At 41.7% G+C, this 27,920-nt stretch overlaps 1 protein-coding gene and 1 pseudogene across 3 annotated transcripts in view; both read left to right on the top strand.

Moving 5' to 3' along the window:
- Nucleotides 1–27,920, top strand: part of LIPA (lipase A, lysosomal acid type) — a 97,409-nt gene that overhangs the window by 40,362 nt on the left and 29,127 nt on the right. For 2 of the 3 annotated variants that reach the window (XM_032607378.1, XM_032607376.1), the window contains exons 2-3: nucleotides 23,636–23,747; nucleotides 25,812–25,929. In XM_032607378.1, coding sequence (XP_032463269.1) covers nucleotides 23,637–23,747; nucleotides 25,812–25,929 — 229 coding nt within the window. In that variant the 5' untranslated portion in view covers nucleotide 23,636. Of the gene's footprint in view, nucleotides 1–20,680; nucleotides 20,919–23,635; nucleotides 23,748–25,811; nucleotides 25,930–27,920 lie in introns of those variants that run through there. The other variant, XM_032607377.1, reaches the window with a different exon arrangement.
- LOC116741307 lies at nucleotides 825–12,013 on the top strand (annotated as a pseudogene).

Below are 27,920 nucleotides of genomic sequence, written 5' to 3'. Positions count from 1 at the left end.
CAGCTCCCATGAATTGGTAGCTGATGTCTCCCATGGTCACTGGAAGGAGTAGTGGTGTATTGATACATACATACATATATATATATATATATAAAATATATTATATATATATATATATATATAATAACAGCATGATTCCAGTGGTATATTTCTAGCATGACACAATAACCCAGCCAGATGTTTTCCTTTCCCCAGATTTCCAGGTATAGCTGACTCACCCCTGTCAATCCACCACAGACTGTAGATGTCCAAATGCCTGAAGTCCAAAGCTCCAGGTTTCTGCAGCTTCACGTGGGTTTCTGTGTTCATGGCCTCCTGAGTTCCCTCTTCCCAGACTCCATGTTTATGGTGTTTGTTTTGACCTAGATGTGAAATTAACAGCTTCGCACAGCACCCCTAAAATTCCCATTCACACAGTGCAACAAACGATTTTGCATTTGTTGCCAAAAAAAAAGCCAGGTCACCCAGCTTCCTCCCAGCTCTGAATCCCTTTTGTCAGAGGACACCCGGTCCCCACACCCCATCTCTCTCCTTCCTGTATCCAGGGACAAGATGTCCTCCCACTCTGAATACAGAAAATGAACCAGTTTATTTTTCTCAAAAAAAGAAAAAAAAAAAAAAAACATGAAGAAAGGAAATAGAACCCCCCCCACACAAAAGGAATTGAGATGCCAGTTGCTACTTTAAAAAGGAAAAGTCAACTCATTCCACACTAAAATGCTAGCGGAATCCCAGTGTTCTGAGGCTGTGGATAAATTTCCTTTGTGGTTTTCTGTATTTTCTTAATTTTATGAGTAGTCCTTTTCAAGAACTACAAAAGAAAAATGGTGTTTTTCAAGCACTCACTTCTGAAGGGGCTGTGGAAACCTTTGCGGGGAAAGAAGATGGACAGGCCACCACCGCCCAGCTCACAAGGGGCCAGTGAGGTGGCCAAGCCCGCCCCCTAGTGGGGAAACCTGACAGCGCCCTCCACCCCTCCAGGGCCCGTTAAAATTGTCCTTGCAGAGAAAGCTCCTTGACATCCGTCTTGACAATGATTTTTTTGGATATGACACCAGAAGCACAAGCTGAATATGTGCTTGTGTTGAATAGTATGTTGAATAATAGTGGTGAGAGTGGACAACCTTGTCTTGTTCCTGATCTTAAGAATGCTTTCAGTTTTTCACCAAAAAGTAAACAAATGAGACTACATCAGGACATGAACACTACATGACACTGTCCTTCTGTTGCTTTCTTGTCTCTTCCTTTTCTAATTTCAGTGTGTTCACTCTCCCCAAACACTCCTAAGGGTGAAGGCGGTGTGTGGAGCCCTGCAGATTTCCCCACTCTGCCTAACACAGCGCTTTGCCCATGGTAACCACAGTACTTGATTGAAAAGCAGAACACTTCACCACAATTAAAGGTGACCCAGTGAGAGTCCCTGATCCCCAGGATTCCTAGCTGCTCTTCCGGGAGAAGCTGCTGGGTGAGTGGAGGCCTGAGTGGAGATGCTGAGATGCACCCAGTTACTGGACACCTCCTGATTGACAGGCCTGACATGGCTAAGGGATACTGAGGGGAGAGAGGAGGACCATACGACCACAAGTTTTTGATGCAAATAGGATATGATAGCCTTAATAGGTTCTAATCTTGGAGATCTTTTTCATTTGTTTGTTATCCACATCTATGCAAAGTAAATTCTTTTTATTGATCAATTTCACTAAATTATAACAAGGCTTACAAGTTCTTTTCATTGGCTTTGTAAAATAAGCTTGTTTTCAATGAGTTCCAGCAATGACAGGCTTTCAATAAATGTAACTGGTTTCATACCCCTACTGTCACCAGTGATTCCCAGGTCATTCCAGCCTGGAGTCAAAACCGGCATCTCCATGAGAGAAACAGAAGAGTGAAGTAAAACCCTGTTTCTCTGGCTCCATTTCCACCCACAAGAGCAGAATCCAGCCCTGCCCTAGTCTACCCCCCACTCCCAAATATGTCTGGGAGCTCCATGGAATCTCCATGGGGCTTCTCCTTCCTGCTTCCCATGCCATGGTGACACTCCTGCCACTGCTCTCTCCAAAGCCCAAGGTGAGCCTGGTGTCCTTGGCCAGGCCACCTGCTCGCCAGTGAACTGGCAGAAAGGTTTGCCTTGACTCCCTGCATGTAGCTGGGTTACCACATATGGAAACTGTAGTGACAGAAGAGCTTTAATGTACTTTTACCTACACAAGTAGGAGCCTAGGCTGGGCAGGAAGGGAAGGCAGATCTAGAATGAAAAATACTCCCCAAACCTCCCCTCCCTTTCACACTGAGTCACGTTCCTCACACCAAATCTGTGTTCCCATTTTCTCTTCCCTTACCTTAAAATCTATCCAAGACACTCCTAGTCATTTCTGCAAATGGCCCCCAGAAGGGCACCACCCCATACAGCGACACACCAGTAACAATTAACCCCTGAATGCCCCCAGTGGCATGGTGGCGTCAGACTCAGCTTAGTACCACTTAAGTTTTTAAGCCACGATCCTGCTTCTCTTGCCTGGACGCACACACACTAATCATACACATCAGCCCACACACACACACACACACACACACACACACACGAGCACATACACATGTACACACACTGATTTGTCTCCTATTTGAAATATTTCTATCTCCAATCACTCTTTTTTTAAAAATTTTTATTTTATGTTTTTATACAGCAGGTTCTTATTAGTTATCCATTTTATACATATTAGTGTATACATGTCAATCCCAATCTCCCAATTCATCCCACCACCACCCCCACCACTTTCTCCCCTTGCTGTCCGTATGTTAGTTCTCTACATCTGTGTCTCAATTTCTGCCCTGCACACCGGTTCATCTGTACCATTTTCCTAGGTTCCACATATATGCGTTAATATACGATATTTGTTTTTCTCTTTCTGACTTACTTCACTCTGTATGACAGTCTCTAGATCCATCCATGTCTCTACAGATGACCCAGTTTCATTACTTTTTATGGCTGAGTAATATTCCATTGTATATATGTACCATTTCTTCTTTATCCATTTGTCTGTCGATGGGCATTTAGATTGCTTCCATGTCCTGGCTATTGTAAATAGTGCTACAATGAACATGGGGGTGCATGTGTCTTTTTGAATTATGGTTTTCTCTGGTTATATGCCCAGTAGTGGGATTGCTGGGTCATATGGTAATTCTATTTTTAGTTTTTTAAGGAACCTCCATACTGTTCTCCATAGTGGCTGTATCAATTTACATTCCCACCAACAGTGCAAGAGGGTTCCCTTTTCTCCACACCCTCTCCAGCATTTGTCGTTTGTAGATTTTCTGTTGATGCTCATTCTGACTGGTGTGAGGTGATACCTCATTCTAGTTTTGATTTGCATTTCTGATAATTAGTGATGTTGAGCAGCTTTTCATGTGCTTCTTGGCCATCTGTATGTCTTCTTTGGAGAAATGTCTATTTAGGTCTTCTGCCCATTTTTGGATTGGGTTGTTTGTTTTTTTAATATTGAGCTGCATGAGCTGTTTATATATTTTGGAGATTAATCCTTTGTCCACTGATTTGTTTGCAGTTATTTTCTCCCATTCTGAGGGTTGTCTTTTCAGCTTGTTTACGGTTTCCTTTGCTGTGCAAAAGCTTTTAAGTTTCATTAGGTCCCATTTGTTTATTTTTGTTTTTCTTTCCGTTACTCTAGGAGGTGGATCAAAAAAGATCTTGCTGTGTTTTATGTCAAAGAGTGTTCTTCCTAAATTTTCCTCTGAGAGTTTTATAGTGTCCAGTCTTATATTTACTTTTTTAATCCATTTTGAGTTTATTTTTGTGTATAGGGTTAGGGAACATTTTAATTTCATTCTTCTACATGTAGCTGTCCAGTTTTCCCAGCACCACTTATTGAAGACCTGTCTTGTCTCCATTGTATATCCTTGCCTCCTTTGTCAAAGATTAGTTGACCATAGGTGCATGGGTTTATGTCTGGGCTTTCTATCCTGTTCCATTGATCTATATTTCTGTTTTTGTGCCAGTACCATATTGTCTTGATTACTGTAGCTTTGTAGTATAGTCTGAAGTCAGGGAGTCTGATTCCTCCAGCTCCGTTTTTTTCCCCTCACGACTGCTTTGGCTATTCAGGGTCTTTTGTGTCTCCATACAAATCTTAAGATTTTTTGTTCTAGTTCTGTGAAAAATGCCATTGGTAATTTGATAGGGATTGCATTGAATCTGTAGATTGCTTTGGGTAGTATAGTCATTTTCACAATATTGATTCTTCCAATCCAAGAACATGGTATATCTCTCCATCTGTTTGTGTCATCTTTAATTTCTTTCATCAGTGTCTTATAGTTTTCTGCATACAGGTCTTTTGTCTCCCTAGGTAGATTTATTCCTAGGTATTTTATTCTTTTTGTTGCAGTGGTAAATGGGAGTGTTTCCTTAATTTCTCTTTCAGATTTTTCATCATTAGTGTATAGGAATGCAAGAGATATCTGTGCATTAATTTTGTATCCTGCAACTTTACCGAATTTATTGATTAGCTCTAGTAGTTTTCTGGTGGCATCTTTAGGATTCTCTATGTATAGTATCATGTCATCTGCAAACAGTGACAGTTTTACTTCTTCTTTTCCAATTTGTATTCCTTTCATTTCTTTTTCTTCTCTGATTGCCATGGCTAGGAGTTCCAAAAGTATGTTGAATAATAGTGGTGAGAGTGGACAACCTTGTCTTGTTCCTGATCTTACGAATGCTTTCAGTTTTTCACCATTGAGAATGATGTTTGCTGTGGGTTTGTCATATATGGCCTTTATTATGTTGAGGTAGGCTCCCTTTATGCCCAGTTTCTGGAAAGCTTTTATCCTAAATTGGTGTTGAATTTTGTCAAAAGCTTTTTCTGCATCTATTGAGATGATGATATGGTTTTTCTTCTTCAGTTTGTTAATATGGTGTATCACATTGATTGATTTGCGTATATTGAAGAATCCTTGCATCCCTGGGATAAATCCCACTCGATCGTGGTTTGTGATCCTTTTAATGTGTTGTTGGATTCTGTTTGCTAGTATTTTGTTGAGGATTTTTGCATCTATATTCATCAGTGATATTGGTCTGTAATTTTCTTTTTTTGTAGTATCTTTGTCTGGTTTTGGTATCAGAGTGATGGTGGCCTCATAGAATGAGTCTGGGAGTCCTTCCTCTGCAATTTTTTGGAAGAGTTTGAGAAGGATGGGTGTTAGCTCTTCTCTAAATGTTTGATAGAATTCACCTGTGAAGCCATCTGGTCCTGGACTTTTGTTTGTTGGAAGATGTTTAATCACAGTTTCAATTTCATTACTTGTGATTGGTCTGTTCATATTTTCTATTTCTTCCTGGTTCAGTCTTGGAAGGTTATACCCCTCTAAGAATTTGTCCATTTCTTCCAGGTTGTCCATTTTATTGGCATAGAGTTGCTTGTAGTAGTCTCTTAGGATGCTTTGTATTTCTGCGGTGTCCACTATAACTTCTTTTTCATTTCTAATTTTATTGATTTGAGTCCTCTCCCTCTTTTACTTGATGAGTCTGGCTAATGGTTTATCACTTTTGTTTATCTTCTCAAAGAACCAGCTTTTAGTTTTATTGATCTTTGCTATTGTTTTCTTTGTTTCTATTTCATTTATTTCTGCTCTGATCTTTATGATTTCTTTCCTTCTACTAACTGGGTTTTGTTTGTTCTTCTTTCTCTAGTTCGTTTAGGTGTAAGGTTAGATTGTTTATTTGAGATGTTTGTTGTTTCTTTAGGTAGGATTGTATTGCTGTAAACTTCCCTCTTAGAACTGCTTTTGCTGCATCCCATAGGTTTTGGATCGTCGTGTTTTGTCCTTTGTCTCTAGGTATATTTTGATTTCCTCTTTGATTTCTTCAGTGAGCTCTTGGTTATTAAGTAATATACTATTTAGCCTCCATGTGCTTGTGTTTTTTACATTTTTTCCCCCTGTAATTGATTTCTAATTTCATAGCATTGTGGTCAGAAGAGATGCTTGATATGATTTCAATTTTCTTAAATTTACTGAGGCTTGATTTGTGACCCAAGATGTGATCTATCCTGGAGAATGTTCCATGTGCACTTGAGAAGAAAGTGTAATCTGCTGTTTTGGGATGGAATGTCCTACAAATATCAATTAAGTCTATCTGGTCTACTGTGTCATTTAAAGCTTCTGTTTCCTTATTAATTTTCTGTTTGAATGATCTATCCATTGTTGTAAGTGAGGTATTAAAGTCCCCCACTATTACTGTGTTACTGTCGATTTCCTCTTTTATAGCTGTTAGCATTTGCCTTATGTATTGAGGTGCTCCTATGTTGGGTGCATATATATTTATAATTGTTATATCTTCTACTTGGATTGATCCCTTGATCATTATATAGTGTCCTTCCTGTCTCTTGTAACATTCTTTATTTTAAAGTCTGTTTTATCTGATATGAGTATTGCTACCCCAGCTTTCTTTTGATTTCCATTTGCATGGAATATCTTTTTCCATCCCCTCACTTTCAGTCTGTGTGTGTCCCTAGGTCTGAACTGGGTCTCTTATAGTCAGCATATATATGAGTCTTGTTTTGGTATCCATTCAGTGAGCCTGTGTCTTTTGGTTGGAGCATTTAACCATTCACGTTTAAGGTAATTATAGATATGTATGATCCTATTACCATTTTCTTAATTGTTTTGGGTTTGTTTTTGTAGGTCCTTTTCTTCTCTTGTGTTTCCCACTTAGAGAAGTTCCTTTAGCATTTGTTGTAGAGCTGGTTTGGTGGTGCTGAATTCTCTTAGCTTTTGCTTGTCTGTAAAGCTTTTGACTTTTCTGTCAAATCTGAATGAGATCCTTGCCGGGTAGAGTAATCTTGGTTGTAGGTTCTTCCCTTTCATGACTTTAAATATATCGTGCCACTCCCTTCTGGCCTGTAGAGTTTCTGCTGAGAAATCAGCTGTTAACCTTATGGGAGTTCCCTTGTATGTTATTTGTTGTTTTTCCCTTGTTGCTTTCAATAATTTTCCCTTGTCTTTAATTTTTGCCAATTTGATTACTATGTGTCTGGGCATATTTCCCCTTGGGTTTATCCTGTATGGTACTATCTGTGCTTCCTGGACTTGGGTGGCTATTTCCTTTCCTATGTCAGGGAAGTTTTCAACTATAATCTCTTCAAATATTTTCTCTGGTCCTTTCTCTCTCCCTTATCCTTCTGGGACCCCTATAATGCGAATGTTGTTGTATATAATGTTGTCCCAGAGGTTTCTTAGGCTGTCTTCATTTTCATTCTTTTTTCTTTATTCTGTTCCATGGCAGTGAATTCTACCATTTTTTCTTCCAGGTCACTTATCCGTTCTTCTGCCTCAGTTATTCTGCTATTGATTCCTTCTAGTGTATTTTTCATTTCAGTTATTGTACTGTTCATCTCTGTTTGTTTGTTCTTTAATTCTTCTAGGTCTTTGTTAAACATTTCTTGCATCTTTTCAATCTTTGCCTCCATTCTTTTTCCAAGGTCCCTGATCATCTTCACTATCATTATTCTGAATTCTTTTTCTGAAAGGTTGTCTATCTCCACTTCATTTAGTTGTTTTTCTGGGGTTTTATTTTTGTTTCTTCATCTGGTACATAGTCCTCTGCGTTTTCATCTTGTCTGTCTTTCTGTGAATGTGGTTTTTGTTCCACAGGCTGCACGATTGTAGTTCTTCTTGCTTCTGCCATCTGCCGTTTCCTCATGCCTTTGTTAAATCATCCTCCAAACTCCAGAACTCCATACTCCAGAGGCCTTCCTTTCCACGTGCTGCCTCTCCCATTCTGTGCAGGCCCTCTCCAATCACTCTTGATGTTTCTATTTGTCCCACCTTCCTGACCTTTCGTAGGATGATGGAAAATGTATTTGTACAGCATCAGATCATATAAGTAGAGACCCTCCAATTGATATTTGTCCCATTGTCACAACTCTCTGAACAAGCCAGAAATAAATCATTAGATCTTTTGGTGCCTCTGAGTTCATCATAAAAGTAGGAGAGTGGAGGTAGGAGTTGGGGGAGATATATTGAGAATAGTGACAGAGAGAGAGAGAGAGAGAGAGAGAGATAAATGAAGACTGAGAACCAGTTTGGCCTGAACTTCAAATCTGTTGAAAATATGGTGAACATGCTCCAAACCATTGGATTGGTTGAGCCCAGGCACAGTACTCCCAAACTTGGTGTAAGACAGAAATCCCCAAACAACAGAAATTTGTTCTCCACTGTTCTGGAGGATAGAAATCCAAAATCAACGTGTTGGCAGGGCCACACTCCCTCTGAAGGCTGTAGGGGAGGATCCATTCTTGCCTCTTCTAGCTTCTGATGGGTCCTGTGTTACTTGGTTTCTGGCTGCATTACTCTAGTCTCTGCTTCTGTCTTCATATGGTCTTCTTACCTGTGTGTCCCTGTGTCTTCTTTTCTGTCATAAGGACACTGTCATAGGATTTAGGGCTAATCCTAATCCAGGATGATCTCATCTCAAGATCTGTAACTTAATGAAAGATATAAATAGTAGCCTCATTGAGGGTGTACTACATGCCAGGCACTGTACGCATATTTTCCCTGTTTCTCACAAGACTGCAGCCCTGCAATCAGTTCTGCAAAGTGGGTGTTATTAGTCCCACTTTACAGATGGGAAAACCAAGGCTCAGAAAAGTTGCTCAAAGTTTTAGAGATAGAAACTAACAGATCTGACCAGGTTTAGACAGCATACCCCTCGATTGTCACATCCTTGTTGCCAATTCCATTCATTCATTCATTCCACAAACATTTATTGAACGCCTACTGCATGTGAAAGCCATTCTAGGTGCTGAAGGTACCTAGAACAAAGGACAAAACAAAAATCTCTGTTTGCTCAAAGTTGAAATTCTAATGGGAGATACAGACAGGAAGCAGATATGTAAAATATGTAGTATTTTAAGTGGTGACATAGCTATGGAAAAATTATAAAGCAATATATGTACCTTGTCAAACATATCAACTGTAACAAGACATCTTTGAGATAACCGGGAGATTTGAATATATACTGGTATATGATAATGTTAGTTTCTTAGATTTGATAATGGTATAGTAGCAGTGTTTCTAAAATACATTTATTTAAAGATGCAGACTGAAGTGTTTATGTATAAACTAAGATTGCAAAAATGTTGCAAATTATTGATACTGGATGATAGATACATGAGGAAGATACTTTAAACATTTTTTGTATGTTTAAAAAATTTCCATGATACATAGTTTGGAATAGGGGTGGCAGATAAGACATGCAATGGGTTTTGTAAGACCAAATAGGTAAACCAGGGAAGGTCACACTGAGAAGGTGACATTGGAGCAAAGACTTGAATGAGGTTGGGGAGGAAACCATATAGATCTCTGAGAATGGTCCAGGCAGAAGTAGGAGTTAGCACAGAGCCCTGAGGAAAGAGAGAAAGAGAGAAAGAGTGTGGAAAGAGAAATGTACTCCAAAGAAACTGGGCAGAACTGTGAATAAGAAATCAAACTATGATACCTGCTAGTTTCCCTTCAGCTTTAGAGTTATTAATAATGTTCTTTACTGTGTCTTATGCAACAGAACATTTCAGACAGTAGCATAATGCCAATTAAGTTGTGACATTATTTTGAGCCGAATCATTCAGGTTTTAAAGGATATTGAGTATTTTAAGTGTAGACATTATGAGGTTTTCAAAAGTCAGAAATGATCACACCTTTCCAAACTAGAAAAGGCCACTGAAGCATACTACAGGTTTCCATTTCTAATAAGGTAATGTCACTTGCTATAACCCATACAAAAAGCTCTCTGAGGCCCTTAATATTTTTTTAAAAAGAGTAAGGGGGTTTTGAGATCAAAAAGTGAGAAAATCACAATGGATTATCCCCAGCCTTGTTGGTAGATTCATTTCTTCCCATGACCTCATGCAAAACTATTGCTTTGGAGTTCCTAGCACTTATCCAAGTCCCTGGCTGGGCCTAAATTGTCAGTCCTTCTGGCTCAGGAAGCTGCTTTTCAGTTACCTGAGAGACTTTGACCAAAGGTACCGTTTCCTCCTTGGCATTTTTGTGTATTTCATTTGTTACTTTCTTTTTCTCACTTTTTTCTTTTTCTCATTTTTACTTTTCATTCTCTTTTTTTTCTTTATTCTTTTTATCACTCCCTTTTCAGTTTTTCTTATTTGTTTAGTTTATTTTCATTTTTGTCTGGCATTGTGTTTTGATTCAGTCATAAAGACCAGTTCATGGGGTGAACTTTGAACTGGTTTTCTTTTGATTTGGACCAAGCTTCTCACCAGCTCTTCCCAGATGTAAGCCGACGTTAGGACGCCTCGACTCCAAGCACAGCAGTGAGTCCAGCATGCTGCGGGGCGTCTTAAGCCGTCTCTGCTGAGGAGAGACCCAGATTCACATGGTGTCCTCCAGACCCTCGAGACGGTTGGCAAGGGAGACTGGGCTACGGTGAAGTTGGCCGGCACATCCTGGCTGGGAAAGCGAGAGCCGTGAAGATCGTTGATGAGACTCAGCGGAACTCCTCCAGCCTCCGGAGACTGTCCCGCAAAGCAGGAATCATGAAGGTTTGGATCATCTCAACATAGTGAAGTATTTGAAGTGACGGAGGCTGAGGAAACTCTCCACCTTGTTAGGAGGACGCTAGTGGAGGAGAGGTGTTTGAGTACCTCGTGGCTCATGGTAGTAGGAAAGCAAAGCAGCTGAAAGCAGAGTCCACCAGGAGGGTATTGTCCACAGAGATTTAAAGGCAGGAAACCTGCTCTTGGATGCGAATACGAACATCAGACTTCGGCTTCAGCAACAAATGCACCTTTTACAACAAGCTGGACACCTTCTGGGGTGGTCCCCCTCATACTGCCCGGAACTCTTCCAGGAAAGAACCACAGGAAGTCACCCTGTCTACACTGGCCAATGGATTCCTGCCTCTTGATGGACAGAACTTCAAGGACTGCCAGAGGGGTACTAGGACAGAATATATTATATTCTCTTCTGAATGGTTATGGAATGAAAATCTGTTTAAGAAATCTCTGATTCTCAGTAAGAAGTAAGAGCAAATCATGAAGGATCCGTGGATTACTGTGGGTCATGGGTATGAGGAACTAAAGCTCTACATGGAGCCGCTCTCTGACTACCAGAAACCCCCAGCAGACTGAATTCATGGCATCCATGGTTACACGTGGAGACAGAGATCCAGGACTCACTGACAGGCCGGAAAGACAAGGTAATGTTCCAATATCTGCTCCTGGGTTATAAGAGATCTGAGCCAGAGGGCTACCGGGTCACCCTGAAGCCTCAGCCTTCAGCGGATCTAACCGCAGCACTCCTTCCCCGCCCCCAGGAACGGCACAGGGTCCCCACCAGCTGCAGGCAGCCCATTCCCACCTCTAACTGCTGCTCTGAGAACACTCCGCCGGGGAGGAACGCAGATGTGGAGGAAGATCAGGGCGCAGGGCGGAGGCCACAGCACAGCCAGCGAGCGGCAGGGGAAGAAGACCGCCGCTGCCGCCCACCCCCAGCGCCCTCTCCACCGGCACAAATCAGAGCAGGAATCCCCCTTGCTGGGAGAGAGCCAGCCTCAGCCAGCCTCCGTGCGGAACGGCCAAGGCAGCCTAACCGTGCGGGTCCGGGGCCCCCTTGGCTTCGGCTTCGGCTTCGGCCACAGTCTAACCCGGCCCCGCCTGCACCAGGAATCCAAGTGCAGCCCACGGGGGCCTCCGGGCCCCGCCCCGCGGAGAGTACCTGTGAGGAGCCCAAGCCCAGCACAGCCCCTACCTGTCCCCGAGTCCACCCGTCTACCTGCAGTGTCAGTAGGGAGTGGAGCCCCGGCTCTGTCCAAAGGGAACTTCGCCCACAGGGGCAGCCTGACAGGTGCCAGACCCAGACATTCTGCCCTGAGGTGAGACCCCAGCCTCCGCCAGCGGCAAAAGCCACGATCGGCTCCACCGGGAGCTTCTTCAGGAAGTTCAAGTCCAAATCGACAGGAAGAAATCGAGGTTTGCCGGAGGAACCTGAATGAACCTGAAAGCCAAGACAGAGGGATGACACTCCTCACTCACGTGGTGAGCAGCCGAGGCAGAGATAAAACGTGAGCCGCACTCACTACACTTGAGATGGACGATGGAGACCACGAGCTCCGTGGAGCTGGAGGAGAAGATGCGGGGACAGGAGAGGATGCGGGGGCAGGAGAGGATGCGGGGCAAGGCAATGCCCCACGTGAGCAGCTGCCGGTGCAGCAGAACCAGGACCAGCCGCTGTGAGGGCAGCTGGGACTCGCGAGCAGGGAGGGCGGCCTCCCGACCTAGGAGATTGAAACGCGGACCCCCATCTCCACGCCTCCAGAAGCGTCGCCTCCAGAACCCCCGCCCGGGTACTAGAGGAGGCCCTGTTCCAAGTTGAGGCCGCGCTCCCCCACCTGGAGCCAAACCGCAGCCAGGCCCGGCGCCTCCCTGGAGCCCTGCTCTTCTTCTTTTCTACCTGCTGGGGAGGCGCGATGCCCTGTAAGATAAACACAGGCGACTCCAGTGAGAACACACAGCTGTTTACTCAGAGGTGCCCAGAGGAGTCACCACCATCACTTGCATTTGGCAGGGACCCCTGGCAGACAGAGCAGTGAGAAGCTCCCAGGTGGAAAGGGAAGGCTCCAGGAGCCCAGACTGGGGGCTGCTGGCACCGGGAAGCTGGAGGAGGACTAACTAGAGATGGACATCTTATGTGATTGGTTTAAGAAACGTATTTGGCTTTCTCTGCTTGGACCTGAGTTGGAAGGGGAGTGTAGATGTGGGGAGGAAAAAAAAAAAAGGAAGCTGGCAATCATTGACCCAAGTTCTGATGCTGTTGCATTACTGGAATAAGGAGCCCAAAGTGGTGACTTAGGAATTTCAGCTTCCAGGTTAAAAACACGAACTGTTTCATCCCGTAGACCGTGCACCAAGGCGAAAAGCCACTGCGGGAGAGGATGTGGACCCGGCTAAGGCCCAGAATTCTGACAGTGATTCGCGACATTTTATGACCCGTTCCTGGCTGTTCCTCCTCAGATAACAGCCGGTCATCTAAAGCAACCTCACACAAACAGGGACCACTCGTCCCCTTCACGAACGGTGGAGAGACTTCAAAAGCGAGTCCTCAGCGGGAGAGAGCCGGCCTTCCAGCTGCAGGGCCCGCGCACCTTCCTCTTCCGAAGCTAGTGAGTACCTCCCTCAGCATCGACATTCAAGTGAAGCAGAAGATACTCCAGCTCTGACAACCTGTTTATTGATAGGTTACAAAGGATCACAAGGTAAAAATCGCTCAGAGGAAAACACAAGTACTGTACCTGTGGATAGGCCTTCGTAGTGGAACTCAGAAGGAGCCTCATTCATGGAAGTGCTAGGAATTTGGGCCCAAAACCCAGCGCCCTCACCACAAAAACTTAAAACAAATGTATTCCCTTTTGTCATTATGCGAGAAGAGGGCCTCCTGTTTCCTCTGAAGAAGGAGGCACAAGGATAAGAAGCATCTTAATGGCATCACAGCAGCTGGACTTCTACCACGTCACTGTACACCTACACGGCTGCTTTCCTAGAAGGATATTTGGCACTTCAGAAAGAGCAGAGACAGTTGTGAGGAGATGCAAGCCAAGATCCCAGGACAAAGATTAGCTGAAAGATCGAATATTAAAATGCATACCTAATAATCCAGAGGGTAGACTTTGGGGGAAATACCAAGAAGTAAGGGATGAAGATGGTGATCAGTTCTCTGATGATGTATTCTGAAGACGGGCATTAGGATGATCTCCTAAATCTCTCACTGTTGAGATGTGGTTGTCTTATATCAGACTTTTTAACAAGTATCAAGACACCAGACACTTTTGAAGGCAAGAATTTTATAAAGTTACACTAAGGAAACTGTTGAGAAAATGCCCAGTTCATCTGTCAGAAGATGACCTTCTTGTGCTTGAATATTGTGTTTAACCACATTGTATTAAATTTTTGCACTGTATCATGCATTGGTCTGAGTACTGCTTATAATAGAGTACTTTCTTTTTTTTCTTTAAGCCAAATGAAAGCAAGTGAGTCCTTTTTGTCTTATTCTCATCTCTATCATATATTACTTATTACCTGTCTTTCAGTGAGATACTTAGTTGTGCCAGGAGTCACCTAAAATGAATTAGAAAGATATAACATCCTTCTTTTTTGGATAAAGAAGTGAGCAGTCTAGAGAATTTTATGCACATTTGCAAGGGGTTATTGAGATATTGGATGTGAAGTACTTAGGAAAATACTCACAGGAAATGCTTAACAAATGTGTTTCCTCCTTCTGCCTTCCCTTAGGAAGAATGTTATCTTTCATCTTGTTCGGAATAAGGAGTACTTTTAGCATGAGCTAGAGGTGAAGGGTCTTTCTAGGTGACCAGAATTTCCTGGAGCAGCCTGGGGTCTAAGAAAGGTCTAAGATGATGCACGGAGGTGAAGGGAGTACCCATGCTTGTGCTTTTCCTGTGTTGAGTTCTTTGATCTAACAGGGGATATGTTCATTTACCGGATGTTAACGTTTGGAAAGGAAATATTTTCAAAAGCTACGGTTGAGAGACTTCCCTGGTGATCCAGTGGGTAAGACTCTGTGCTACCAATGCAGGGGGCCGGGGTTCAGTCGCTGGTCAGGGAACTAGATCTGCATGCATGCTGCAACTAAGAGTTCGCATACCGCAACTAAAGATCCCGCGTGCTGCAACTGAGACCCAGCACAGCCAAAATAAATAAATAAAGTGCTTACCCATAAAAAAAAAAGCTACAGTTGAATTATTGTCTTGCCAATATGTCACTTTAAATTTACCCCCAAAGAGAGGGAAACCTCTAGGCTGCAGAAACCTCAGTCTCACTTATACACACTTTCATGTCATCTTAAAGGGCTGTATGGTTGTCTCCAGAGAAGTTAACACTTACATTACCAAAGATTTGTTTGTCTAATATGTTGGCATCTCTTCTTTTCTGAATTAATTTATTTTTATTTATTTATTTTTGGCTGCGTTGTGTCTACGTTGCTGTGCGCAGGCTTTCTCTAGTTGCGGTGAGTGGGGGCTACTCTTCGTTGCAGTGCACGGGCTTCTTATTGTGGTGGCTTCTCTTGTTGCGGAGCACGGGTTCTAGGCGCGCGGGCATCAGTAGTTTTGGCTCACAGGCTCTAAAGCGCAGGCTCAGTAGTTGTGGTGCACGGGCTTAGTTGCTCCATGGCATGTGAGATCTCCCTGGACCAGGGATCGAACCTGTGTCCCTGGCATTGGCAGGTGGATTCTTAACCATTGTGTCATCAGGGAAGTCCCTATGTTGGCATCTTTAAACAATGTTGAAAGAAGAATAAAATATTAGAACAAATAAGAAAAATCCTTAAAGGAGAACCTTTGTTAGACCTATAAATTTTATTTCAAAGACTTTATCCTAACGGAATTACCATGCATAATAGCTGATATTGTTTTTTTTATAAATTTATTTGGCTGCGTTGGGTCTTCGTTGCTGCACGTGGGCTTTCTCTAGTTGCGGTGAGCGGGGGCTACTCTTGGCTGCGGTGCACAGGCTTCTCATTGCGGTGGCTTCTCTTGTTGTGGAGGCTTCTCTTGTTGCGGAGCATGGGCTCTAGGCACGCGGGCTTCAGTAGTTGTGGCTTGCGGGCTCTCTAGTGCAGGCTCAGTAGTTGTGGTGCACGGGCTTAGTTGCTCCGTGGCATGTGGGATCTTCCCTGACCAGGGATCGAACCCGTGTCCCCGGCATTGGCAGGCTGATTCTTAACCACTGCGCCACCAGGGAAGTCCCTGATGTTGGTTTTTAAAAATGGAAATAACTTAAACATCCAACAAAGGGGATTTGTTAGTAAATTATTGTTTCTCCAAATGACAAAATCATACATGCAACCATTAAAAATGATTTTTTAAATGTTGAATGACATAGAAAGATTTCCAATATTAAGTGGGAATAAAGTAGACAACTAAATAATATGTATAGTATGAGGCCATTTTTGTAAAATTAGGTATGCAGAGAAGAATAGTGTTAGATATATACGCACCAAAGTGGGAATTATATTGAACCTATATGATAACTAAAAGCCATTAATAATAAGCAAATAAACTGAATTTATAGAAAGGAATTTACTGTAAGGAAAAATATTAAAAAAAACCAAACAATTAACCAACATTTATCTAGTGCTATATGCCAGACCTATTATAAGTGCTTTTTTTTTTTTAACATCTTTATTGGAGTATAATTGCTTTACAGTGGTGTGTTAGTTTCTGCTTTATAACGAAGTGAATCAGCTATACATATACATGTATCCCCATATCTCTTCCCTCTTGTGTCTCCCTCCCTCCCACCCTCCCTATCCCACCCCTCTAGGTGGTCACAAAGCACTGAGCTGATCTCCCTGTGCTATGCGGCTGCTTCCCACTAGCTATCTATTTTACGTTTGGTAGTGTATATATGTCCATGCCACCCTCTCACTTTGTCCCAGCTTACCCTTCCCCCTCCCCATATCCTCAAGTCCATTCTCTAGTAGGTCTGTGTCTTTATTCCCATCCTGCCCCTAGGTTCTTCATGACCAATTTTTTTTTTTTTTAGATTCCGTATATGTGTTAGCATACGGTATTTGCTTTTCTCTTTCTGACTTACTTCACTCTGTATGACAGACTCTAGGTCCATCCACCTCACTACAAATAACTCTTAAGTGCTTTTACACATTTTATCTTGTCTAAACTTTGAAATGGTCTTAGACACTACTAATTTTATTTTATAGATGAGGAAACAGGCAGAAAGAAGTTAAAAATCTTCCCCAAGTTTGCACAGCTACCAAGTTGTAGATACTGGCTTGAACTTGGGAGGTCTGATCCCTGAGTCTGCGTTGTTAACCACAATTCTGGCCTTCCTCCTACTTCCCTCTGCTAGCATAGAGTGTAGAAAGATCATGTGAACATTATCTTGAATTTCGCCAATCTAGCTCCATTTTTCATCTTTTTCCATCCTGCCCTGTGAAGTGGAAGGATTATGGAATAGACTATATTAACAGGCTCCTATGTCCTCCAGCTACTGATTGAGTTTTGTCAGTGGGGAGCACTTTGGAGAAGAAGGGAGAGAGACAGTGATGGTAGAGGGTTTATTTCTCTGGTTCTCTCCCTGCTGAGAGGCTAAGTGCTATGTCAGTCTACTGAAGGGTACTGTTCCATTCAAGGGGCCTTCTATGAGACTCTCCTTCCATTTTCCAGTAGCCATCTCATCTCTTTGGGCCTAGTGATGGCTAACTGCTGTGCTGTTTTGTGATTCCCCTACCCAACAACTGTTAAATAGTCCCTTTGTAAATCAGCTCTCTCAATCATCCCATTTTAAGTGTCCTAGTTAGAATCCAAACTGATACAAGTCGTGATACCTGTTTTCAAAAAGCTGACATTGAGCGTTTTGGGTATACACCACATGAGCAGGAAAGTTGAAGCTAGTATAAGAATACATCCTCCGTAGGAGTAACGTTGATGGTTACAAACTAAGATATTTTAAGTTGCATGTTCATGGCCACCTGCACATTATTCTATTCTCCATTCCTTATTTTCCTCTTTTAGACAGATTAGCTGTAGAGATATCTGTAAAGCATGCTGCAGGGTGATCAAAATGCTCTCTGAAGTTTTGCAATCTTGCTGTCATAAGTAATTATATCAAAGTAATTCTCACAGCAGTTTTCAGAGCAATTTACAGACCTTGTGACACACATGCTCATCGAATCATAGAGCATTTTATAGCCAGCTCTTCATCTGGAACAGATTTATGAGATCATTAGATAGGCCCTCTATAGAAACTGAGAAACAGAAAATAGAAGCTGAGACAGACTTGAGCCAAAACATTTGTATACGGCTTCCCTGGTGGTGCAGTGGTTGAGAGGCCGCCTGCCGATGCAGGGCACACTGGTTCGTGCCCAGGTCCGGGGAGATCCCACATGGAGCGGCTGGGCCCGTGAGCCATGGCCGCTGAGCCTGAGTGTCCGGAGCCTGTGCTCCGCAACAGGCGAGGCCACAACAGTGAGAGGCCTGCATCCCGCAAAAACAGAAAAAACAAAAACAAACAAACAAACAAAAAGAAACACTTGTATAGACTCCTTATCTTCCACTCAAGATAACATAAAGCATAATATAATAACACAGTTCTTTCCCTGCTTTCTCAGTCCTCTAATATTGAGGCCCTTCTCATAAACTGTTGAACTATTTCACAAGTCTGAGCAGAACAGACATTTGAGGACTTGCAGAAAAGGTGTGTCTATAGTCAAGCATCACAAGGCATGACCGGGTCACTCTTCCACTCCCTTGAGGCAGCTGCCTTCTTCTTTTGTAGCCAACATGATTGATGGTGATAACATATAAAAGTTTCATAAAAACAAAAAATAAATATATATTTTTCTAAATTTGAGGCAAGGAGAGAGGCTTTAATTTTCTGCTCTGACAGCTCAATTCTGACTCACACAGGAAGGGAAAGGGTTGGAGGAGGAGGTGGAGAATAAGGAGAAATTCTAGAAAGTTGCCTACACAAAAAAGGAACAAGCCAGCAGATATAAAGGTACAGAACATCTTTTAAAGCTAATGCTGCATCTGCTAGTTCTGTCTATAGTTGCTTCCTTAACTACATTCAGATCTGTGCTTTCTATAAAATGCAAATAAATTCTGCAATACTTGGAAAGACTAATCTTATGAGAGTAATTGTGAGACTGGCCTGGTTGTCTACAATTGGTTGGCACTTAGTATTGACACTGATTTCCATATTTCTAGGGTTTACAGGGTAACCAGGATCTTGTGGGAGAACCCAGCACTGCTGACCACTGTGGCCTTTACTCAGGTCTCAGTCTGCTCCCTTTCAGGCCTTTTTTTCTCCTAAAGATCCCAGGGATTTAGCCTGGTTCTTCTCTTCTTTGGTAGATTCCTTCTCTGTAATGAAATGAATGGTACAGACAAAAAGTGTAATTGCCCTCTCTCTCTCTACTTTAATAGCTCCTCTGAGTTTTTTTGTTTGTTTGTTTTTTCATTTGTCTGGTTTTTGTTTTGTTTTGAACCATGAATCATTTTTAAAATGATAATATGTTATAGAACTCCAACAGAAATTTGTGTATTATAATGTTACAAGGGGTAGAGAAGGCACTGCAAACAAATTGTTTAAGGACATAAGCACAATTTCATTGTTTTAAAATATCATGTAAGTGTATCACAGAACAACCACAAACTCAATAATAAGCAATATTAAAATAAAACAACAAAAGCATTTTCAAATCAGTAAAAGCCAAAGTTCTCGCAAGGATTTATGTGGCCATACATGATGGACTTCCCCATCCTTACCTCTACCCCTGCCACCCTCTGAATCTCCACCTGGAAGGCTCCCCAGCCCCAATATTGACAGGGCAAGCTCCCCCATTTCCTTCAGGACTCAATTGGCCCCTTCTTTATGACAAAGTGAAAAATGGCCGTCTGGCAGTTAAACTATTAAGAGGGAATGGAATAGAGAGCCCAGAAATAAACCCACGCACCTATGGCCAATTAATCTATGACAAAGGAAGTAAAAATATACAATGGAGAAAAGATACTTCAACAAGTGGTGCTGGGAAAACTGGACAGCTATATGCAAAACAATGAGATTAGAACATTTCACACCATATACAAAAATAAACTCAAAATGGATTGAAGACCTAAATGTAAGACCTGAAACCATAAAACTCCTAGAAGAGAACATAGGCAGAACATTCTTTGACATAAATCATAGTAATATATACATATATTTTTAGATCTGTCTCCAAAGGCAAAGGAAACAAAAGCAAAGAAAGGGGAGGGGGAATCTAGTTAAACTTAAAAGCTTTTGCACAGCAAAGAACATCACTGACAAAATAAAAAGACAACTTATGGAATGGGGAAAAATATTTACAAATGATATGACTGGCAAGGTTTTGTTGCCTTTCTCCTGAAAACCTTCCAATGGCTTCTTATCTTGGTCAGAAGAAATAGCAGTCGTTACAAGTGGCCCCCAAGGCACCTCTAGGACTTCATGTTCTAACACTCTCCACCACGTGCATTCTGTTCCAGCCACGCTGGCCGAATTTCGTTTACTAGAACCTACTAAGAATATTCCTGCCTCAGGACCTTTGCATTTGCTATTCTCTCATCTCAGAATACTCCTTCCCCAGTATCCACATGGCTCTGAGTCACCTCCTTTTTGTTTGTGCTCGGTGTCACTTCATCAGAGAGTCCTTTCCTGATTACCTTGTACATAACATAGCACCCACCTTCATTATCCCTTTAGTTTTTTATTGCTCTTCATAGCACTTTCCATTATCTCATTTTTTAATTTATTCATGGTGTTTCTTCCCATCAGAATGTAAGCAGGAGAAGAGGGCTCTTGTTTGGCTACTATACCCCTAGTGTCTTAATAATGCTAGGCATCTTAGCAATAAAAATAAAATGTACAGTAAGATTACTTTGCAGCAGGCACACCGCTAAGGGCTCTATACGTAGCATATAATTTCTTTTCATCTGTAGAGCCTATGTTTTCCGTGCTAGGCGCAGAGAGTGGCGGCCCTGCAAGAGCCCCTGGGGCAGAGCCGGGGGCAGCCGCTAGGAGACCGGGCGGGTGCGGCCTGTAGGTGTAGCTGGTAATCGACTCCGCCGGGGAGGAGGCCGCAGGGCGCCTCACCTCTTGGTCCATGGCGCATGCTCCGCTTCAGCGAAGGACCCTCTCAGAAGCGGCGGCGGCGCTAGGCCTGGGCGGTGTCTCCGCGGCACTTCCCGGCGGCCGGCTGCTCTGATTGGGGGCGCTGGTATTCGGAGGCGGGAGCGGGCCCTGGCGTCCAGCCGTCACCGCCCCCTCCAGGCCCCAGCCGGGGACCCAGCCCCGCGAATTGGCACTGCGGCTGTGGACAGCGGCCCGGGAGGATTGCTCCAGGTGAGTGCCGGCCCCGTTGCGCTGCCAGGTGCGGGTGCCGCAGCTTCCGCTTCCCCCCACGGGCTCTGAGGCCAGGGCCCCGCACCGCTTCCAAGGCTCATTCCAGCCGGCCCTGAGCCTCCGCACGCCGGCAGGACTCTCTGCGCTGGTCTCCGGCGCGTCTTACCTGGAGCACCTATGCATGCCTCTTCTGCAGGTGGTCGCCCGAGGCATCTCGCGGTGACCCAGGAATTGAGGGCTGTCTTGAATTTGCCTGCCCTTTCCCAGGTGCCCTCGGGTTTCCTGGGCAGGCGCGGTCACCTCTGGGCTGCAGCGGCACCCAGGATTTCTGATTCCCAGCTTCCCTCACCTCCTTCCTCCTTGTCCTTTACTCCTATTAACTCCCCCAGGCAGCCTGCAGACCACTCTAACTTGTTAGTCAAGGTGTGGTCGATAACGGTTTGACATCGGTCCTGGTGAATATCTTGGCGATACTATTTAACCAGTTGGCATTTTGCTTCCAGTACTTAACTTGGGTGAGGCTCAGTTTCCTGGAAAAAGGACTTAACGGTACTGCAGAGAGTTGGCGGAGGCGTAATTAACATAGTAGGTCAGAAGCGCTGCCTGCGGAAGTCTGGAGCATAGCAGGAGATTAAATGGGAGCGGAAATTATTAGTGGTGTTGTTATTATTAGAAAGCTGAATGACAAGCTGCTTTGGAGCTTTTCTTCAGCCACTGAACTCTGGACTGCCCCAATCCCATTTTTCAAAATCTGTCTTGTGCATCTACACTTTGCTAGGTCCTGGGGGTTCAGAGTTGACTCAGATGCTGGCTCTGCCCTTGGGCTGGGGTAAAATGAAGACAGACAAGTACTTAATTGGATTGTTACAGTATAAAAAGGATTGAGATAAAAGTTGCTAAGAGAGCCCAGCAAAGCACATTGCATGCAGCCTGGAGGAGGCTTTTTCTCTTTTGAACTTCTCAATCCTCATCCTTATGACAATTACTGGACTAGTAGGTTGAAAAACTAGTGTTTTGTTGGAAGGAAAAATCAGCTGGGTGACATTTCCAGTTGAGTGGCTTCAGCTGTTATCTTCCTGGAGCTTCCATTGTGGACAGCTGATCCAGGTCCCGGAGGATAGGCCTGAGTGGAAACGCAGGTACTGCCAGAGGCTTCACTGTTTCAAATTGTGGTTACAGACTTTCACTTTTCTTTTCAATATACTCCTTATTCCCGAGTAATAATGGGCTTTTGGAAGGTTATATTTATAATAAAAGGTAGCCCGGAACTGTACAGCCCTTCCCAACCACTGTAGAGAAATACAAACTTATGAGTAAGCACAGTGGGCATGCTTTGCCAGTAGAGACTCAAGATAACATCCCCTCCTGTCTAGAAGTTCCAGGTTCACCTCTGCTGGGAGAAATCACTGTAGCACCATCAAGAGATGCACCGACAGAAGGGAGTCAGTTCACTTTTGCAATCTTCTGAGAACCAATTTCTTAAGACTTGTGGAATACTCAGTTTAAGCCCAAGTCTTAAAAACAGCTGTGTTGTATTACTGACGTACAATAGCAGGGCATATTTAGAATGTACAATTTTATGTTCTGATATGTATACACATGTGAAACTGTGATACGTTCAATATCATTAACCTGTTCATCACCCCCAAAAGATTTCCCTTTGCAATGCTTAGCTCCTGGCCCTCGTCTCCCCAGGCAGCCATTGATCTGCTTTACGTCAATAGAGATAAGGTTGCATTTTCTAGAGTTTTATAGAAATGAAATCGTACATATTTATTTATATGGTCTGGCTTCTTTCACTCACCATAACTGTTTTGAGATTCATCCATGTTATTTTATGTGCATTCCTTTTTATTGCTGAGTGGTATGTATATATCACAATATGTTGACCCATTCACCCATTAGGGGCATTTGGGTTTTTCCAGTGTTTGGCTGTTGCACAAGTCTTTGTATGGGTATACACTCATGCATCTTTTTGAATGATTATATTTATTTTAAAAAATGTGGGAGGCCTGGGCTGTTGTCTCAGCTTTGCCTCTAACCATCTGGGTGTCCTTGGAAGAGTCACTTCATTTTGCCTTTAACATCCATCTTCAAGGTCTTTGCTACACTATGATTTTGTGCCATCACTGCCAGAAACTAGATGGTCTTTGGTGATGGCTGGAGGGTCTCAGAAGCAAAGAGGGGTGGTCTTCTTTCCCTCTATTTCTCTTGCAAGCTCTCTTTTCTTTCATGACACTTTTTCCCTTGGGTGTAATTTTATGCACGAAGGGAATTGAATAGCTAGTGGGAGCAAGAACTCATATCGCTGAACTTAAAAGTGTTTAAATTACAATTAGGAAAAGGTGGGAGGTTAACAGGCTCTGGAATTTGGGGGATCTTCCTTTTTCTCAACCTATTCTCTTCTGAGTCCTTCTTTCTGCTATTTCTCTGGGAACATTATGTTTAACCACCTGGTGAGGAGGTGAGTGGGTGTTCTGGGCTCCAAATGTCACATATTAACTGGGGGTGGCGGGTGGGAGGTTTCCCAGTAAAAAAGAATTCCTCAATTTTTGCTTCGAGGTATGGCTTGAGTCATTTGTTCTCTATTTGCCCTTTACCTAACTTTTACCTGACCTAAACCTGGTTCAGAACTTTGTATGGGAGCATTATTTACCAACATAATTTTGTGTAGTAAAACTTTGTGTAGACAAGTAACAACAGACTGTTTTATACAGAATGAAAATGTGGCTCTGGTGTTTGGTGGTCTGTTTGGTCCTTGGGACCCTGCATTCTGAGGTATCCAGAGGGAAGCTGGCACCTGTGGATCCTGAAACAAATATGAATGTGGTAAGTTTCTCAAAGTCATCTGTTTTTAAAAACGCATCTGTGATCAATGTTAATTATTTTCTGAAATCCAGTTATGTAGCTACACGAAGCCACAAACTCTATTCTCTTTATATCACATTATGTTTTTCCTGTTCTCTGAATCTTAGATTCAGCTAGCTGGACTTTACCTAAAAGGTAATGTGTATCTTACAAACCTCATTTGCTGTTAAAACATATACTTCTTAGTAAGATAAGTGATATTTTTATACATTCATTTCATTTTTAAGTCTCACTGAATTTGTTTAAACAACAATAAAAAAAAGTGTCAAAACTTTGAAAGAATGTTAATACTTAATGTGCTGAACAAGGACAGATTACCAATGTCCATAGTTCAATACAAAAATCAAAGTATCTGAAAAAAACTTTGTTAGAACAAATAAGCAAAAATAGTCCCTCGAGTAATGAAAACATTTCAAAGTTATTAATCTTAAGTAAACAATTAAATCTGGCGATACCTTATTTAGGCATAAAATATCAGGAAAGTACATGTTGCTACAGAAAACAGCAGCTTTAAAACAGATGACGCAGTGATGCAACTGAAGAATCAGGCAACCTTGGAGATGGAGATAAATTTATAGTCAGCCAAGAGAGTATGACCTGATATCTGGGTCTTAAGGTTACATTTTATTTCTTGTCCCAAATCTTTTCTTTTTAAGTTTTTTTAAAATTAAAAGCATTTTTATTTAAAAATTTTTTTTCCTGTAAGAATGATAAACTTAAATCCTTTCAAGTGTTTGTGGTAGAGAGAATAATGAGTACTTATTTACACTAAGTCTTCTGGACAATTGAGTTATCCATATGCCACTGAGCTCCCAATTAACAATTGCCCCATGGATTAATTGGTACAAACTGTTATGTATAAAATAGATAAACGAGGATATGTTGTACAACACAGGGAATGTAGCCAATATTTTATAATAACTATAAATGGAATTTAACCTTTAAAAACTGTGAATCACTGTGTTGCACACCTGAAACATATAATATTGTACATCAGCTATAACCTCAGTTTAAAAAAAAAGAAAACAAAAAACAATTAATTGCCCCATGGATCTTTCCTTATGGAGTAGTGAATTTGATCATAATTCCTTACTTTTCCTCTTTTCCCTCCAGTTTTATTGAGATATAATTGACATATAACATTGTATTAGTTTAAAGTCTACAACATAATGATTTGCACTATGTATATATTGTAAAATGATTACCACAATCATTTAATTAATTTATTTATTTAACATCTTTATTGGAGTATAATTGCTTTACAATGGTGTGTTAGTTTCTGCTTTATTACAAAGTGAATCAGCTATACATATACATATATCCCCATATCTCCTCCCTCTTGCCTCTCCCTCCCACCCTCCCTATCCCACCCCTATTTACAATAGCCAGGACATGGAAGCAACCTAAGCGTCCATCGACAGATGAATGGATAAAGAAGATGTGGCACATATATACAATGGAACATTACTCAGCCATAAAAAGAAACGCAGTTGAGTTATTTGTAGTGAGGTGGATGGACCTAGAGTCTGTCATACAGAGTGAAGTAAGTCAGAAAGAGAAAAACAAATAGCGTATGCTATCACAATCATTTTATCTTTTCTTGTTCAACTCTACCTTGACATTCTAGTCTAGTTTTATTGGTCCATTGGTTAAAAACAGATTAATACTTTTTATGCTTCATTTCCCAGGATGGGGTCTCTTAAAACAAGGAAAATGGTAGATTACAGTATTACCTGGCATATTTAGAAAAGAAAGAAAGAAGTGTTTATTTGTACCTGGGAGCCAGGATGGAAACAAAGAAGCCCAAAGCTATGGTAAAATAAGACACACTTGGTGTAGAACATGTTAAAGTGGTTTAGCTGAACATCTATGAGTAGAACACAGAGGTAAAACAAGTGGAGGATTTACTTTTGCGATGGGATGTTGGCTATTAGATTGAGCAGACTGCAATTTCAGTAACAATTCATTTCTTAAGTAAAACCTGGAGAATGTCATTGACACCTTGTCTTCTCCTTTGCTCCACAGAGTGAAATTATCTCTCACTGGGGATTCCCTAGTGAGGAACACCTAGTTGTGACAGAAGATGGATATATTCTTTGCCTTAACCGAATCCCCCACGGGAGGAAGAACCATTCTGACAGAGGTATGGGTGTTTTCTGTGGTGAGAAAGGAGAGCTCTGAAAATTTAACAGCATTGCTGGAATTTGGTTCTTTTTTTATGTCAGTAACCAAGTTCAGATTTAACTTGAAAACATTGAAATGGGATTATTTTTTTAGACCAAAGTACTCAACATGTTACATTTATGCAAGGTGTATAAAAAACACTTCTTCGGGCTTCCCTGGTGGCGCAGTGGTTGAGAATCTGCCTGCCAGTGCAGGGGACACGGGTTCGAGCCCTGGTCCGGGAGGATCCCACATGCCGCGGAGCAGCTAGCCCCGTGAGCCACAGTTACTGAGCCTGCGCATCTGGAGCCTGTGCTCTGCAACAAGAGAGGCCGCGACAGTGAGAGGCCCGCGCACCGCGTTGAGGAGTGGCCCCCACTTGCTGCAACTAGAGAAAGCCCTCGCACAGAAACGAAGAGCCAACACAGCCATAAATAAATAAATAAAATTTAAAAAAAAAACACTTCTTCTTTTAAAGAAATAAGGACAAGAGTCATCTAATTTCATATTTTGCTTAAAGGTTCAAAGGTCAGGTTTGTCTGAGGATATGCTAAAGTCTCTGCTTTCTTTGTTATAAGGAAGCATTTCATTTAATAAAATGGTTTGAGCATTAAGTAGATAGCTCTTGCTGTTTGAAAATTACTTAATTTTTTGAATAGGTAACGTATTCCCATAGTTCAGAAATCAAAGAGAATAAAAAGATACACAGTGAAATACCTCCCTCCCATCTCATTCTCCACCTCCCCAGTTTTTTATGTATCTTCCCAAAATCTCTTCATTTAAAATTTCTTTCTCTCTAAAAAAATCTCTTTAGAAGCAAACATAAATTATTATTTTTCCTTGCTTCCCTTTTAATATAAAATGTGGCTTATAATGCACATTCTTTTGTTCCTTGAATTTTTTACTTAATATTTTGGAGATTTTTCCATACAATACAGAGAGCACTTCATCATTTATCTCTGCTGATACATAGTATTCCACTGTATAACTGTACCATGATTTATTTAACAAGTGTCCTGTTGACGGGCATTTAGACTCTTTCTAGTCTTCGATTAACAAATATTGCTGCTGTAAGTAACCTTGTATGTGTGCAAGTTTATTTATAAGATACATTTTCAGAAATAGAATTTTTGGGTCAGAGGATATATGGATTTGTGATTTTGATAGATATTGTTAAATTGCTTTTCATGTGGTCTTGTTCTGGTAATTACTCTCATAAGCAATATATGAAAGTTCTTATAGTTCTGGCTTAAAATATATACATATTTTTTCTTTTTCTTATAACTCAAGCAAAACTGTGGTTTCCAATGCAGATTGAGGAATTTCTAGATAGATTACTTGAAATTGTTAGATATCAGAATAAGGATCTGATCCTTAGTCAATCATCTCTCCAGATGTAGCTTATTTTTTTTCTTTTAACATATTCTGATTTTAGAAACTTAGGAAATTAAGGTGAGATTAAGGTAATTGGATAGCTATCTCTTCTTCAATTAAAATTTTATGTGAGTAGAAAATTTTTATTCAAAGCAAACTTAAAAGCCCTCTGTGTTAATGTGAGCTTTGTATCATTATCTGTTTTTCTCTTAATATAATCTGATTTATCCATGTTGTTCTGCTATAAATTCTAGCTATAATGAGCCTTTCAGTAATGTTACCTGGTCAAGACAGCCAATGCTGTCTTTGAAATTTAATTTCTAACTCTTGAGAGTTTTATGATTTACAGATCCTCTTAAAAGCATGTTACAAAATGAGCAATGAGTTACAGCAAGGGCTTCTATTTTTTCTTCTGCTCAAGACACACGAAACATATTTTATTTCAGAGTGAACATATGATCTTGATTTCCTTCCCTTTTTTTAAAAGAAATAAACCCGGTATACAGATTTCGGATCCCATATAAAGAAAAATAGGTATTGATATTATTTCTCTTAAAAGTGGTTAGTTGACTAATAATTAGTAGTGTCAGCCATTGT

Source organism: Phocoena sinus, chromosome 16, assembly GCF_008692025.1.
Source record: "Phocoena sinus isolate mPhoSin1 chromosome 16, mPhoSin1.pri, whole genome shotgun sequence".
Taxonomy (NCBI): Eukaryota; Metazoa; Chordata; class Mammalia; order Artiodactyla; family Phocoenidae; genus Phocoena; species Phocoena sinus.
Note: the sequence above shows the minus strand (reverse complement) of the source record. Positions and strands in the feature narration are given on the sequence as shown.